This window comes from Amia ocellicauda, chromosome 5 (genome assembly GCF_036373705.1).
Source record: "Amia ocellicauda isolate fAmiCal2 chromosome 5, fAmiCal2.hap1, whole genome shotgun sequence".
NCBI lineage: Eukaryota > Metazoa > Chordata > Actinopteri > Amiiformes > Amiidae > Amia > Amia ocellicauda.
Genome location: NC_089854.1, coordinates 29,160,617 through 29,177,833, shown reverse-complemented (window position 1 = coordinate 29,177,833; position 17,217 = coordinate 29,160,617). Strand labels below are relative to the sequence as shown.

The window sequence follows — 17,217 nt, the reverse complement described above, 5'->3', positions numbered from 1 at the left end:
AGTATTTTTACTTCATACTTTTACAAAATTGTATTCATATTTATTATTAATTCCTACTTCTTTATCTTCTCATCTGACTGTTGTTTGTCATTTTCCAGATCCATTACGGATTCTTGGGATAGTTTCAGATCACCCTCCAGCTTTCTCTTGGCCCTCTCAAGGTCCATTCGGAGTTTCTTCTCTTGCTCCAGTGAACCCTCCAGCTTGAAAAAGAGAAAAAAATAAAATGTTTTGAATAAAATTTATGAAGTGTCAGTTATTTGTTATGAACTTGTAGTTGGCTCTCCAAGATCTATTTTGGCCCTCTGACTTACATCATCCACTTGTTGTTCAAGCTTGGTCTTGGCTTTAGTCAGAGTGTTGACTTTGTCTTCCTCTGCTTGCAGATCATCCAGAGTCTGCTGGTGTGACTCTTGGAGGGCTTTCTTCTCCTTGGTTAACTTGGCAATGCTCTCATCCTGAGTGGCCATCTCTTCAGTCAGGTTTTTCACCTATAGGAGTTTAATTAAACAGACATAATGAAGTCCTCTTTCTGATGGTGCATGTTTCTTTAAAATGTTAAATTCTTTAAAATGTACCTTGTTTTCTGTGGCGTGTTTCTCCTTCTCCACTTTGGCCAAGGTGAGCTCTAAGTCATCAATGTCTTTCTTGAGCTCAGAGCACTCATCCTCCAGTTTCCTCTTCTTGGCAGTCAGCTCAGCGTTCATTTCCTCCTCATCCTCCAGTCTCTCTGTAATCTCCTTCACTTTGGCCTCGAGCTGGATTTTGTTCTTTATCAGTCCTTCACATCTTTCCTCAGCATCTGAGAGATTCTCAGTTTCCTGTTGATTAAATTACTGAACATTAGGAAATACAAAATGTTGCTATACAGATTCTTACTTTCATTTCTATTATATATTTAATGTTTTTTAAGTTTAAATAATATATAGTGTAACAGTTGGAAATACATTATAATTGTACTAAGACTTTTACAGTGTAACTATTCCCAATACCATATTTGTTTTGTATTTTTTCATATTGTCCAAAGCAGCAATATGCTTACAGCTTGCACTTGTAGCACCAGGTCATTCTTTTCCTGCAGCAGAGACACCATTTTCTCTTCAAGGTCCTTTCTCTTGGCTTCTGCCTTTGCCAGATCTTCCTTGCATTTCACAAATTCTTCCTTCATGTTGGCAAATTCTTTCTCCGCTTCTGCACTCTTCAGAAGTGGCTTGATCTTGAAGTACAGCTTCATCCATGGCCAGTGTTTCACATTCATGAATGAGCGGATGTTGTACTGGATGGTGTAAATGGATTCCCTGTAGGAGAGATGGTTAGTTGTGCTTAGTAACTTCATAAATAATGCAACATATCAAAGAGGTGGGCAAGAGTAAAGCTGTAGTGACACATATAATAAAATTACACATATACAATCATGTTAGATGGAAAATATGGTTTCATAGATTGTATACAAGTTTTTATCATTAAGGAAAATTATTTAACAATTACGCTTGTTCTTAGATATTTATTCGGTATTGTACGTTTTTGTCTTCATCCATAGCTTGAGAAACTATTTGATTCTAAGTTTTGAAATATGTTGCCACATTTTCCTGTTACCTCCTTTCCATCATCTTTTTGAACTCCACTCTCATCACGAAACCACGGCAAAGTGCCTGAGTACAGGTGATCAGTGCAGCCAGTTTTTCATCTCGCATCTCCTCAAGTGTACCCAGCAGGCCAGCTTTAAAGAACACCTGTAATTGAGGAACCAGAAGAGATTATGACTTATGACTTTATCATCACTTCTTTCTTGCTGATATACTTCAGTCATACTGCAATATTATTTCTGTGTACATTATGTAGAACTCATTGTCCACTTGATTGGTTTTCATATTGTGTTTTTTCATTGCTTTTCAATGTAAATGATAAATAATAATTACACATTATAGTCTTTGAATATTCCTGAGAGTCTAATGATTGTGCTTTTTCAAGATATTGTTTGTATATATTTATATTTTGTATTGTTTCAACAACCAGTGTTTGCCCTTTTTGGTCAATGTAGATGGAATTGTCCCACGCAGACATACTTTACGGATGCCTACCTTGGTGTGCCCAAATTTATACTGAGTGTGATCTACATCGATGGATCCCAAGAGCTTCTCTGAAGCTTTCTTGCTGTCAATGAACTGACCCTCTGGGATGGCACTAGCATTCAATACTTTGTATCTATTACAATATGAGAGAGAATAAAGTAGACCTTTTTGACACACAATAGGCCAATATATATATAAGTATCTGTATATCTTCAGTTTGATCTTCTAATATTGTATTTTTCAGTACCTTTGCTTGAAGTCTCCGTAGAGGATTCTGCTTGGGAAACCTTTTCTGCAAATTCTGATACCTTCTAGCACACCATTGCACCTCAACTGGTGGATAACCAGGAAGTTTTCCATGAGACCTAGAATGACAATTAAATGTTAACAGTAAATAAAATCAGAATTGTATGTATTCAAATACAACAGTTTACTTGGATATGAATTATGTAAAGCATGTAGACAGCACCTGGTGTCTTTGATTCATTGGGAATCAAGCAACGCACAAAGTGAGGATGTGTGCTCCTCAAGTTAGTCATCAGCTTGCCCAAGTTCTCCTGTGTTGTGACAAGAGGACAAATTGATTAAATGCATTGACATAGTTTTCAAATGTTTTATGTTGTAACATAATTTACTTGTTTAATGGGGAAATAGGAGACTCAAGAAATATAGTCAATAGTAAAATGTTTACCCTGAAGAGAGCAGACACTGTCTGAAAAGAGCCACCCTTCTTCTTGCCACCTTTCTTTCCACCACCGGCCTCTGTTAAAACAAATAAAATGATCAGTTATGTCAGGGCAATTCCTAAAATTTAAATAAGGATTTTTGTGAGAATGTAATACAAGTACATCACCTTCAGGTCCTCCATGGCTGGCATACAGATGAGCCAGCAGTTTGACAGAGGATTTCTGGTACAGCCCCACCACAGTGTCATTCAGGGGGTCCTTGTTCTTGTCCAGCCAGCCATTGACATTGTAATCCACAGTGCCAGCATAGTGCACCAGGGAGAAGTGGGCCTCAGGCTTGCCTTTGGCAGGCTTTGGTTTCTGGAAACAGTTGGATTTGCCAAGATGTTGGTCGTAGAGCTTGTTCTTGAAGGTTAAGTCTGATGCCTTGGGGAACATGCACTCCTCTTCAAGGATGGAGAAGATGCCCATGGGCTGTAGAAATTTTAGGAAATTGATTAGAGAGAGAGAGAGAGATATAAAATTGTATTCATACATAACACTGGGTATTTTACCAACCTTCTCAATAAGCTCAATGCAGGCAGCCAAGTCCATACCGAAGTCAATGAACTCCCATTCAATGCCTTCCTTCTTGTACTCTTCTTGTTCCAGTACAAACATGTGGTGGTTGAAGAACTGTTGCAGCTTTTCATTGGTGAAGTTGATGCACAGCTGTTCCAAACTGTTGAACTATTCAAGATAAATTGAGAACAGCATTGTGTATGTTCATACAGCAGTTCATACTTGGTAATATAAAATTCTGCCCAGTTGTATGTAGCCAGAGAAAACACAGTTTTCCAATTTATTTTTTGAAAACCAATATGGAAATCACATTAAATCTTCAAATATCTTTTTCGATTAGATCATTTATTAAAACAAAATAATATTACTCACATCAAAGATCTCAAATCCTGCAATATCCAGCACCCCAATGAAGAACTGTCTTGGTTGCTTGGTGTCCAACATCTGATTAATGCGGACAACCATCCACAAGAACATTTTCTCATAGACTGATTTAGCCAGGGCACCAACTGCATTGTTGACCTAGCATAACAGAATTACATTTACACAAAGCAGGTCAGAATGTAGCACATTTCACAGCATGGATAAACTCTGAGGAAGATATATTAGTGTCTGAATACCAGACTTCCATACCTGTGGAACAGTCTGCCCCTTGGTCACATACTCATTTCCGACTTTCACTCTGGGGAAGCACAGGGCTTTGAGCAAGTCAGCTGAGTTCAGGCCCAAAAGGTACGCAATCTTATCAGCCACTGAAACCAAAAATAGCAAGTCAGGTATTGTCATAAATCACTACATTGTATCCTAGATTGTGTCGGTTTCAAATCCAGATCATGACTTTCTTTGACTATAGGTGGACGTTTAAATGACCGACAGTGTCTTCTGTTGAGTAGAGTTCAGTGCAGTATGACATCCAAAGTTCCCTGTAAATGAGCTGCTGCTGCTTAGTCCCTATGTGAGTTGAGATTATGGAAGTTCTATTAATGAAGCTACAGGGTTCATTGAGAGGTCTCCAGGTTATAGGAACCCTTGACAACTTTATTTGTTTTCCAGTCTACATATTCCATGTCAAAATTAAGAAATGTATGAAAACCAAAACATAAATCTGAAGTTTACCCTCAGTGCCATCAGGTTCAGCCTGCTCCTCACGTTGTTTCTGCTTGAACTTCATATTACCGTGGTGCATCACAGCACCAGTCAGCTTGTAGATGCCTGTTTTCTCCTCACTTGTAAAGCCCAGAATATCAATGGCAGTCTAAAATATTAAACATTAGATAAAAAATAAATAAATAAATAATAATAATTAAATATTACAGCTTCTACCTGATTAGCTAGTTAATAGCACTTACATCTGTGGCAACCAGCTCCTCTTTGTCATCAATGCTGGCCACAGAGATCTGACCCTGGCTGATCATAGGGAAGTCATAGGGATTGGTGGTGATCAGAAGCATGTCTGCATGAAAGAAAAATATACATGTTTCAAATACAGCAACTGACATTATAGGAAGGTTTCATTATCTCTATTCACTCATTAAAATAAAAGATCTTACCTATAAGCTCAGGCTTGTGGTTGGTCATGATCTGATAAAAGATGTGGTAGCTCCTTTCATCAGACAGCTGGAATGTTACTCTGGACTTCTCCAGCAAATCTGTAAGATTTTTTTTATTTTTATATTGTTACATTTTTAAAGATTACAACATTAATGTTTTAGGAGAAATACAATTACTTACAAGTCTCAATATCAGCAGAAGCTAGTTTTCCTGTAGTTCCAAAATGGATTCTGATGAATTTACCCTATTTGAATAAAATAAGACAAAATTCAAATATTGACCGTGTAAATGGCAAGCACTTCATTTATTATTTGAGACTAGCATTTGATTTTTGACTTACAAAGCGAGAGGAGTTGTCATTCCTCACTGTCTTGGCATTACCAAAAGCCTCCAGCAGAGGGTTGGCTGAGATGATTTGATCCTCCAGGGTTCCCTATGAAGGACATTAGACCATTAACAAGGGTGTTAAAGCTGGGCTCTCCTAAACTATTCACCCAACATAAGGAACACTATCTAACCTGCATTTTGCCAGGTTCTGGAGCTTTCTTTTCCCCAGACACTGCGATTGTCGCAAAGTACTGGATGACACGTTTCGTGTTCACAGTCTTTCCAGCACCAGATTCTCCACTGGGGGCAAAACAAATCAAGAGTTAATCTCATGTCCTTTTAGTGAAGGAGGAAATAAACAAATACATAATCAATAAATCTTACGTAATCAGGATTGATTGGTTTTCACGATCTGTAAATAAACATGAAATATGGGTGAAATAAGTACTTAAACTTTATGGTTAAATTCAAAATTGTTAGGGAGTGTACAATTAGAACAATTTGTACAGTACTTACCAGTGAGCATGTTCTGATAGGCATTATCAGAAACTGAGAAGATGTGTGGTGGAGCCTCCATGCGCTTTTTGCCTCTGTATGCTGTCACAACTTCTGGGTTGTACACTGGGAGCCACTTGTAGGGGTTCACAGTTACACAAAACAGTCCAGAGTAGGTCTGAAATAGTATAATTCAGAACTTCACTACACAATTCAGATGTATTCAACGATACATGTATGATTTAATTAATGAGATTTTTTTTTTTACCCCAGTTTCATTGACTTACGTAGATCATCCATGCTGCGTAACGCTCTTTGAGGTTATACAGCACAGAGGCTTCATTGAGGTGGGTCAGCATCGCCATGTCCTCAATTTTATCAAACTTGGGAGGATTCATGGGGAAGACTTCATCTTCCTTAACTGTTAGAGTCTGAGAGACAAAATTGTGGTTATTAAGTAGACTAATTCAGCTGGATGAATAAAAAATAAGGCCTTTTGCAATCATACCATAGATACTACTTACTTGGCCTCCCTCTGTTTTTACAGTGGCTTTGCCCCCTTCTTTGCTCTGGAGAGTACCTTTAAGGTACAACTCCTTGGGCTCAGACACAAACACAGCAGTTTTAGCATCAAAGGGTTTGTTCTGAGCCTCAATTCTCTCCCTCTCAGGCTTCCTCAGGTATATGGCAGCCGGGCCAAAAACGGCCATCTCCCCGTCCGCACTCATGGTGGCGATTTACTGTGGATTTAAAACATACAGTTACCAGACACCAGGAATTGAAACTACAGGAGTCAAATACTAAAGCTTGTAATTCGAGCAAGCTCTACACCATCTAATTCAGAGATCAATCCTAATATGTTGTGGTATATTGAGATGAGAAACAGATATTGCAAAGGAGATATCTAACAACATTTAAACTGCTTTCACATAAATTGGGAGTACAGAAGATAGAATTGAAAGACAAGGTGAATAAGTCTGTACTTTCATTATTTCTCTGGTGAAAAAACACATTGGTGTTGAAGTCATCTGAACAATTTTGAAATACAAGATAAAATAGAAGATTTCATATACCTTTTATCTCATGGTATGTTACATTTTCCAAGTTTTCCTATCATTGTCACAACCTATTTACTATAATATATTATTATTTTAAACAATCTGATGTCTTAAATAATCAATAAACTAGTATGTTCTTTGTTTATGTTTTGAACTTAATTACTTTCCATTACCTATAGATGTGACTAGCAGAATTTCAAGTACTGTCACAATAACACTTAATTTGCTTTATTTTAACTAGTGTTTTCTTTTCTTAATAACTTTTTACCTTTCAACCAAGCACAGGAAGATAGTTGGAAACTCCACACCACTGCAAAAATAGATTAGAAAACAGTGTTAGAATCCTTTTTATCATATGGAATCTTTTGCTCACATCAAAATCAGTTGACGGATAGTTTAACGTAAATGTAAAAAACCCTTATTTTTTAAACCCTATTGCTCAAAAGTGAATGGAATTGGTGAAAACAACATTTTTTTTACATTTTTAATTTAAAGCATAGTTACAATTACAGTAAAGTTTTGAACAGGGCTCATTTCCTTGTATTATTTATTGTATAGTGTCTCTGCAGTGCCCTATTAATTCTATTGAAGCTACAAATCATCATCTAGATTGGAAAGCATCTTACCACTACTTGGAACCTGATTGCTTCTCTAAGGAGTGGGAGGGTCACAGGAGCTACTTTTATTGAGAGCCTTTTGCTAGCTAAGCAAAAAGCTCATCTGTATTTGGTCATGTAACACTGAACCATCTCTCATTAGACTACATTAAAGCTTGCCACACCAAATTTAATTTTGGATCAAGTTGCTTTTTATGGTAATGATGATAGGATTAATTTTGCCTCATTGCCAGATAATGTGAAATTAATATTCTAGGGGTGCTTTAAAATATTGGTCTATTTGCTCCACCTCTTGGATGGTGTGTGTTTTACTAAGTCATGTTAAACAAATCAGCATTTGCTCCTTGTATTGGTATGAACATCTTCAGCTTATCTTAACTATAACAATTTGCCAGTGTTTTGGGACACAACCACTGGCTTGAGGAATAAAATATCTAGAAAATATAAGATAGAAAACCAATGTTTGCATTCCTAAAGCAGAGTTTTACTGTACTGGAACACAAGGTGTTGATTGCTGCTGTGTTAAGAAGATGGTACTTTTCACATTAGTTTTCTCATTGATGTTAGACTGCAGTGGTCCTGTAAGAATCTCCTGATCCCTTTAATTGTTGGATATAGTTGTACAACCTAGTGTTGAAAACCATTAGTAATTCTTGAGCATAAGTCACAGTTGAGTTCCTTCCTGATATGCCTCACATATGGTATATGATGTTTAATCTGAGGTAATCAAGTTTAAAAAGCATTCAATTAATGTACACTGAATAATATCATTGATAGGAGCTGAGCTGAAAGAAAGTGATGTTATTTAGCTTTGGTAAAATATTTGATAAACTCATGTTTAAATACAAATACATATTGTGCAGGGGTTTGGATGGGAAGTAAGTCTAAACTACAAAATAATCAAGAAAAATATCAAAATAAATGCAAGTGAGGATACCTATTTTTATATATATATATTCAAAAAAACGTATATACAGGCGCTAAAAAATAGTTGTCTGGGGTGCCTTGTCCTGGGAATTTAATATAAAAAGAATATCTAATGGCAAAAAAATACAGAAGATAAGGAACAGCAACTTAAATGGAATAATCAAAATCTGTATACTTTTATTCTTGCACTTTCATATTTCAAGCAAACAACAATGTTGATGCGTTTCAACGGTTCATCTTCATCAGGGAAGTGAGGTGTTTCAAACATTTAAATAATTTGAAACTTGTATTAATTGATGCCCCGTATTTAAGTGTCAATGATCAACCAATTATTCAATCAACATGTAAATAATTGTTTCAACAAGAAATATGTAAATGCTGTTTTAATTAAATAGTCTGTATTCCCCAATCTCGATATGTCACCCCTTAATCAATCATGATCATTCAATTATATTTAAATTCATTCATCAACGATTTCAGGGATCAAGTTCAAAAAAATAATTACCATAAAGATACATAAAAATTACATAAAAATCACCAACATTACATATATTACAAGAGCAGTTAAATAGGGTGCATGCATATATCTCCTCAGAAGTACAAGATAAAGCTAAATTAGCGGACATAGATTGATATCATCATTGAGACCCAAAGGTTCCAGTGTGTTCAAAGTCAGAATCCATTGCACTTCTCTACGTAAAACAGAATATTGACCAAGTTTCCCCTCTAGCCGGTACATTGACCTTCTCTATGCCCACGAATCTCAGAGAGTGTGGAAAAGATCCATGTCCAGCCATAGTGTAGTGCTTTGCCATTGCATAGTCATGATTCTGGTTTCGAATAGCTGCTTTGTGTTCTGCAATCCGTACTTTCAGATTTATTTTGGTCTGTCCAATGTACACCTGACCACAAGGGCAAGTTAACATTTAGATTACACCAGTGGTGTTACAATTTATAAATCCATACATTTAGATTTTTTTACCAGATCGTGGATGGGAAAAATATTTTGTGTTACTAGTATTAGAACAATGTACACAATGTCCGCATTTTGTAATTGCCATTCAGAGGTTTGTTAGAAAGCCAGGTATGAGGATGTTCTATTTTGGGGCTGAAAGATTGTACTAGAATATCCCTTATGTTTTCAGAACGTTTAAATATGACACAAAGTGAATTCTCTTGTATTACTTCTCTCACAGAATGGTCATATCTCAAGATATGCCAATGTTTACGAATAATTATTTGAACATCATGTGAAATTAAGTTAAACTCGGTAGAAAAACAAACCATATTAAGGTTACTATTGTACTCCTCCTTCTTTTGATGGAGAAATTTGTTTAGCTTAACAAATCAGAATGTGAATTTATGAAGGTAGACTATCCTGTATGTCCAGCATTTTATTGTCTTCCAGAAGTGCATAAAGATCCAGTTAACCCTGCTATGCTCAGATGAAAGTGGTCAGCACAAATTACAAATTTCATGAATCAACAAATTTCCAGAAAGATTAGTCATTCTCCCATGTGAAATAAAATAGTACTCCTGTCCCTGTGATTGAGTCTTTTTTGTTCAAATTTAAACTGAATGTTTGACAGGGTGTTATGGTGATGCTGTCTCATGAAATCCTGAATGTAACTTTCTGTTTTCTCAGCTAATCTTTGCCTGCTAAACTACAATGTGCTAGTGGCTCCTATTGGTGCTTAGTAATAGTTCATAATTAAAATTGCAAGATGTTGCTTCTAATACTGATGTAATCCTTTCAAAATGCAGAGCACACCTAAACATAATTTAATATAGTTGAACATTTGAAAGGAATTAAAATATTAGATATGATACTTCTTTTAATAACTATAATTACAGGAATATCAGATGTGTACCTTTTATACATGTCTTGCAATTGCTGACAGACATGTATGTGTATTGCAAGATATAAGCAGTTCTCCTAAAGTGAATAAGATTGAGGTTTTGCATTTTTGTAGCTGCAACTCCTTTAAGAAAGAAAACCCTGTTTTGTAATAATCTTCTTTCAGTCGACACATTAATACTTGAAAACAGATTTTATTACAGACACATTAAATGCCATCTGTATGTTAACTATGCAATCCACTGATACTGGAGATGGATCCTGTCTGGGTGGCTGTGGAGGAGTCCAAAAATGCTAGTTGTTAATTTTTCTGAGTCTTTGCCAGGTAAATGATATAGCTGACTAGCTAACTAGAAGGTTCTCAAAACTTTTCCTGTTCTCTAAGGGTACTCCTGCTAGGACATACATACAGACAGACATACATACATACATACATACTACATACAGTCTGCTTCTGGGAAAGAGCCAGGCTGTTTTGTAATACTGTTCATTTTGGATGATGCAATGTTCAGTGGTACTTTTGGAGTTAACAGTGGATAAAAGTGAATATGAGGTTTGGATTAAGTTCAGTAAAGCCCTTTATAATCAATAGTATTTCTTATCAGGCTGCATCTTTCCACATCATTGTGTATGAACAGCTGTGATGAGCTTGTCTATGGAGGCTTATAGCAAAAAGAGGTGAAATAACTGATAAGGTCAGGTTTCTTACAACTTGGAGAGTGTATGTATTAAGCAAAAGATGTATTTAAATCCCTGTATTATGAAGGAAAACACAAGCTTCCAAAGCTTTAATTTGTGTTCTAAATATACTTCAGTTAATGCTGAGCTCACACATTATTTTTATATGAAGGTTCAGGCATCCTGCCTCAGTAAATTACTCAGCAGATTGATATTAATATGCTAGACTGGTTTTGCAGCAGCTTGTTATTTATGACTCATAATTACTGAAGGTGACCAATGTAAAGGTGGAAGTAAAAGTAAAATTTGACAGTGATCTGAATCAGGATCTGACAAAATCCTGATCCAATGCATTTGACCACAAGCCCTTAATTAAATTACATATACTTTGCAAGAAAGTGGATGTACTGTGGTACTATATAAAAGTGACAGTTCCATATATAGAAAATATTCTAGGATTTTCTAGAAGCTGTGATTTGACCATGAGTGCCTTTCATCTGTGCTTTAGGTGTTCACTGAGCACTGAACACTGTGCCTGTGGTAAATTATAAAACTTTTCACTAATTGTAGACTTGATGTTCCTCTTTTACATTTTTGTTTTACTCTTATGGTCAAAAAATATATGGCTTTTAAAAAATGTACCTATGTATTCCTGGAGATCATTGTGAAATAATCATTATTATATAGGCCTAAAATGTATAATAAAACTTTTTTTATAAGACATTTGTTATTCTCTTTAGTGTTTTACCTTATTGTTTTTATTTTTGTATAGAGATTGTGGGAACTGTGGATCATTAAATTTGTTCTGGAATTTATGTTTTATGTCTGGGTTTCCATGACACCCAGTGATGTTTTTCGCTTTGCTTTTTAATTTTTTTTACTGATAAATGCTATACTTGTTCCTGCAAGTGTAATTGGTATACGTAATCGATTGATAGTGTTAATTGTAGCTTTGCTTTTTCTGATAAGAATAATTCATCAAATTGATTTGTGCAATCTTCCTCTGTCTAAAAGTGTTGTTAGGAATAATACACATCTGCAGATGTAATATGGTCTATACAGTGCATCCGGAAAGTATTCACAGCGCTTCACTTTTTCCACATTTTGTAATGTTACAGCCTTATTCCAAAATGGATTAAATTAATTATTTTCCTCAAAATTCTACAATCAATACCCCATAATGACAACATGAAAAAAGTTTGTTTGAAATTTTTGCAAATATATTAAATAAAAAACAAAAAAAGCACATGTACATAAGTATTCACAGCCTTTGCTCAATACTTTGTTGAAGCACCTTTGGCACCAATTACAGCCTCATGTCTTTTTGAGTATGATGCTACAAGCTTTTCACACCTATTTTTGGGCAGTTTCTCCCTTTCTTCTTTACAGGACCTCTCAAGCTCCATCAGGTTGGATGGGGAGTGTCGTTGCACAGCCATTTTCAGATCTCTCCAGAGATGTTCAATCGGGTTCTGGGCTCTGGCTGGGCCACTCAAGGACATTCGCAGAGTTGTCCTGTAGCCACTACTTTGTTATCTTGGCTGTGTGCTTTGGGTCGTTGTCCTGTTGGAAGATGAACCTTCGCCCCAGTCTGAGGTCCAGAGCGCTCTGGAGCAGGTTTTCATCAAGGATGTCTCTGTACATTGCTGCATTCATCTTTCCCTCGATCCTGACTAGTCTCCCAGTTCCTGCCACTGAAAAACATCCCCACAGCATGATGCTGCCACCACCATGCTTCACTGTAGGGATGGTAATGGCCAGGTGATGAGCGGTGTCTGGTTTCCTCCAGACATGACGCTTGCCATTCAGGCCAAAGAGTTCAATCTTTGTTTCATCAGACCAGAGAATTTTGTTTCTCATGGTCTGAGAGTCCTTCAGGTGCCTTTTAGCAAACTCCAGGCAGGCTGTCATGTGCCTTTTACTGAGGAGTAGCTTCCGTCTGGCCACTCTACCATACAGGCCTGATTGGTAGAGTGCTGCAGAGATGGTTGTTCTTCTGGAAGGTTCTCCTCTCTCCACAGAGACACGCTGGAGCTCTGTCAGAGTGACCATCGGGTTCTTGGTCACCTCCCTGACTAAGGCCCTTCTCCCCCGATTGCTCAGTTTGGCCGGGCGGCCAGTTCTAGGAAGAGTCCTGGTGGTTCCAAACTTCTTCCATTTACAGATGATGGAGGCCACTGTGCTCATTGGGACCTTCAATGCTGCAGAAATGTTTCTGTACCCTTCCCCAGATCTGTGCCTCGATACAATCCTGTCTCGGCGGTCTCCAGACAATTCCTTGGACTTCATGGCTTGGTTTGTGCTGTGACATGAACTGTTAACTGTGGGACCTTATATAGACAGGTGTGTGCCTTTCCAAATCAACTGAATTTACCACAGGTGGACTCCAAACAAGTTGTAGAAACATCTCAATGATGATCAGTGGAAACAGGATGCACCTGAGCTCAATTTTGAGTGTCATGGCAAAGGCTGTGAATACTTATGTACATGTGCTTTTTCTGTTTTTTATTTTTAATAAATTTGCAAAGATTTCAAACAAACTTCTTTCAGATTGTCATTATGGGGTATTGTTTGTCGAATTTGGGGAAAATAATGAATTTAATCCATTTTGGAATAAGGCTGTAACATAACAAAATGTGGAAAAAGTGAAGTGCTGTGAATACTTTCCGGATGCACTGTATATTACAGAGACAGAATAACAAAGAAATTACTACAGGCCAATTCTGTTTAAAACATTTGATTTCTTCCAAGTTGACACAAATCAATGGTGTTATTTTATTACAGCTAATTTAAGACCACATATAGAGATTGATAAATGGTATATTGGTACTAGCTGGAAGTAGATTCTCTATTTTGGGGGATAATTCACATTATCTGTAGTATACACCTATATGTTTGTCTTGTTTTTCTGCAGTATCTTGTACTTCTCATTAAATAAAGTATAATAAAGTGTGACATTGTTTAGTGACAACCATGTACAATAACTGTTTAAGGTGCCTAGATCAACTTAAACTATCAACTAAGCTATCTGTATCTTGATAGGAGATTATATGTGGGTTTAGTTGAAACTTCAACTAGAAATACTAATAAGAAATATTATTATTATCATCAACTTATTTAAAAACAAATACTGTATTAAAACCATCTGTCTATATATTTGTTTTAGTGCAATCAAGTGTGGTGACAAAACAATAGTTAAAGTAAAATTGAAATAGAACGCAGAAGGTGCTGGAAGTTGAAAAACTGGCCATTCGTTGCTTATGAACTTCCAAGGACAGCTGCAGCTGAGGAAATACAGTGCAAATGGCTTAGCTAGAGTGGTTCTTATATTGGCTTCAACATGTTTGTAATTTGAAGTAATTCCACGAAAGCAGGAAGGAATATGCAAGTGAACTATTTTTATTCAGTGCTAAATAAGCTTGAACACAATAAGATTCATATTGTATGACTCTTTTGGAGTACACACACTGATTTCCTTCATTCTTCTGCTTCTTTGCCCTTTTAAAACAAACAAACAAACAGTATTACTTTGTCAGAATTTTCTCAAGCTGTGATTAACATATCAAAATATTTACTTTGATTCACTTATGTATGATTATTTCCAAGGTCTATATGAGAAATAATGAATAAATTATTATTTAGGCTAGTATAAAAAAATACAGATCTATAGTCACAAAGCAATTATTGTTACATGCACAAAAAAGTGACAAAAAAAATGAAATTATACAGAGCATAAACATATACATGATTGATATTTATGTATTATGTTTTACACAAGAATATATATATGAGCTAACTGTTAAAGGAATATATTTCCTTCTCAGAGTGTTCTTCTAATATTTCAACTCACTTTAGAGCTCATATCGCGGCTCTTGGCTCTGAGCTTGTTGACCTGGGATTCAGCGATGTCCGCACGCTCCTCAGATTCCTCCAGCTCATGCTGCGCCTTCCTGAACTTGGAGAGATGGGTATTGGCTTGTTCCTCCTGAAAGAGTAAATTGTATATTAAATGCATGCATGCATCATTTCATAGATTAAGGGAGGAACCACTGAAATGAAGCTTACAGCCTCCTCAGCCTGTCTCTTGTAAGCCTTCACTTTGAGCTGCAGCTTGTCAACCAGATCCTGGAGTCTGTTCACATTCTTCTTGTCCTCCTCAGCCTGCAGGCAACAACATTACACACGCTCTATTACTGCAGAAATTGACTTTTTGTATATCAGTGTATTTATTGGTTATAATTGGTACATTACCTGGTAGGTGAGTTCCTTGACTCTTCTCTCATATTTGCGGACACCTTTAATGGCATCGGCTCCACGTCGTTGCTCGGCTTCCAGTTCATTTTCCAGCTCACGCACCTACAAATTAATCTGCATGTAAGTGCGGACTTCTTTATTGTATTTCTGTAATGGTGAATCAATTCATATCAGCCAATTTACCCTGGCCTCCAGTTTCTGGAGCTGCTTCTTTCCACCCTTCATTGCCAGCTGCTCAGCCTCATCCAGACGGTGCTGCAGGTCTTTCACTGTGACCTCCAGGTTCTTCTTCATTCTCTCCAGGTGAGAGCTTGTGTCCTGCTCCTTCTTTAGCTCCTCAGCCATCATGGCAGCCTGACATTTTATTATACATGTTTTAGGATTATTTAAGATTTTGGAAGTGGCATTACCGCAACTCTAGTTTATACTGGTATTCATCACCGTATTACCTAAAATAGCTACTCACATCAGTAATAGCCTTCTTGGCCTTTTCCTCTGCATTTCTTGCTTCTTGGACAATGTCATCCACTTCACCTTGGAGCTGAGAGATGTCACTCTCAAGCTTCTTCTTGGTGTTGATCAGGCTGGTATTCTGAAACACAAGTAATATTTTAGCTGATAGTAATATAAATCGACATTGTACATTTTCAGCTCATTGGAGAAAAAAATCTACACATGCATTGTTGTTGATAAAGCAATAATACAAGAAACATTTATATTTCAAAAAAGTAAAATTTTCTTATTAACCTGGGAGTGCAGCAGCTGCACACGCTCACTGGCATCAAGCAATTCTTGCTCCGCCACTTTGCGTGCTCTCTCTGTCTGTTCCAGGGCAGCCCTCATTTCCTCAATCTCAGCCATCATGAGGGTGTTCCTGCGCTCAACCATGACAACCTGTTCCTTCATGTCCTCCTGTCCTCTAAGAGCATCATCCAGGTGCAGTTGGGCATCCTGATTTAAAGAGAAAAAGTTGAATTTTGTGTTTTCTTTAAGAAACCAAATGCCCCATGGGAATTGACATAAGTAATTGCTACAGGCTTCATACCTTGAGTTGTCCTTGGACGTTCCTCAGTTGTTTCTGGGCCTCAGCAGCCTGGCGGTTGGCGTGGCTCAGCTGGATTTCCATCTCATTGAGATCTCCCTCCATCTTCTTCTTCACTCTCAGGGCATCATTCCTGCTCCTGATCTCAGAATCAAGAGCGCTCTGCATTTGGTCAACAATTCTCTGGTTGTTTCTCTTCAGCTGCTCAAGCTCCTCATCCTTCTCAGCAATCTTTCTGTCCACTTCTGATTTGATCTGGTTCAGTTCCAGCTGGATACGAAGAATCTTGGACTCCTCATGCTCCAGTGAAGCCTGTTATTAAATACATTGGATAAAACCATTTTATTTGTTGGTGGGCTATGCTGGGTGTTCATGAATTGATAATTTAAATTTCAAACTATATTTATGGATAGTACAAAACAAATCTTTTTATACAGATGTATTTGTATTAAACATGGCTTTCAAAGAGAAGTCTGCTATAATTTTGCATTGAATTTTTAGTACCTCAGCCTCCTCCAGGGCAGTCTGGATTTCAGACTTTTCTGTCTCTGCTTGTTTCTTTGCCTTCTCCAGCTCGTGGATGGTCTTTCCAGTCTCACCAATCTGTTCAGTGAGGTCTGAGATCTCCTCTGTTTTACAGACAAGGAGTTCAATGTTGTAGCACTTTTCTTAATTGAATTTTCAAAAAAATGTTTTCAAAATTACACTAGAGTTGCTGTTCTGTGTTATTACTTACGCTGCAAGTTCTTGTTTTCTCGTTTAAGAGTTTCAAGATGATCCAGAGCCTCTTCATAGGAGTTCTTCATCTTGAAAAGCTCAGTGCTGAGAGAGCGAGCCTCTTTCTGAGCCGCCTCCAGCTCTGCCTGGCCCTCCTCAAACTTCTGCTTCCATTCTGCAAGGACCTGTAATTATATATTGTAAAACTAATACATTATTTAACCAAATGTGAGATTGGATTTCTCACTATGCAGACTCATGTTTTTTTTTTTTAAACAACCTAAATAAAGACATAATTTAACTACATACTTTGTAAAAATACTCTGCTTCTTTATACTATAAACATTTGATACATTATCCTCTATTTGACTACG

General features: G+C 37.0%; 2 protein-coding genes across 2 annotated transcripts in view; both read right to left on the bottom strand.

The window, feature by feature from the left end:
* LOC136749996 (myosin heavy chain, fast skeletal muscle-like) overlaps positions 1-17,217 on the bottom strand; it is a 35,698-nt gene that overhangs the window by 8,208 nt on the left and 10,273 nt on the right. Inside the window, exons 30-33 of the mRNA XM_066704696.1 lie at positions 16,863-17,028; positions 16,631-16,755; positions 16,130-16,438; positions 15,979-16,035 (exon numbers count right to left, since the gene is read on the bottom strand). Of these exons, the coding sequence (XP_066560793.1) occupies positions 15,979-16,035; positions 16,130-16,438; positions 16,631-16,755; positions 16,863-17,028 (657 nt within the window). The remainder of the gene's footprint in view (positions 1-15,978; positions 16,036-16,129; positions 16,439-16,630; positions 16,756-16,862; positions 17,029-17,217) is intronic.
* LOC136750483 (myosin heavy chain, fast skeletal muscle) lies at positions 54-6,420 on the bottom strand. Its single transcript, XM_066705643.1, has 23 exons — positions 6,217-6,420; positions 5,980-6,123; positions 5,714-5,870; positions 5,582-5,609; positions 5,389-5,497; positions 5,211-5,303; positions 5,051-5,114; positions 4,870-4,968; positions 4,669-4,772; positions 4,436-4,574; positions 3,940-4,071; positions 3,692-3,828; positions 3,317-3,487; positions 2,926-3,232; positions 2,764-2,834; positions 2,542-2,629; positions 2,320-2,437; positions 2,082-2,205; positions 1,597-1,733; positions 1,043-1,298; positions 579-821; positions 315-491; positions 54-203 (listed from the first exon to the last, which is right to left on the bottom strand). The coding sequence occupies exons 1-23, from the start codon at positions 6,418-6,420 to the stop codon at positions 54-56; spliced, it is 3,252 nt and encodes a 1,083-aa protein (XP_066561740.1).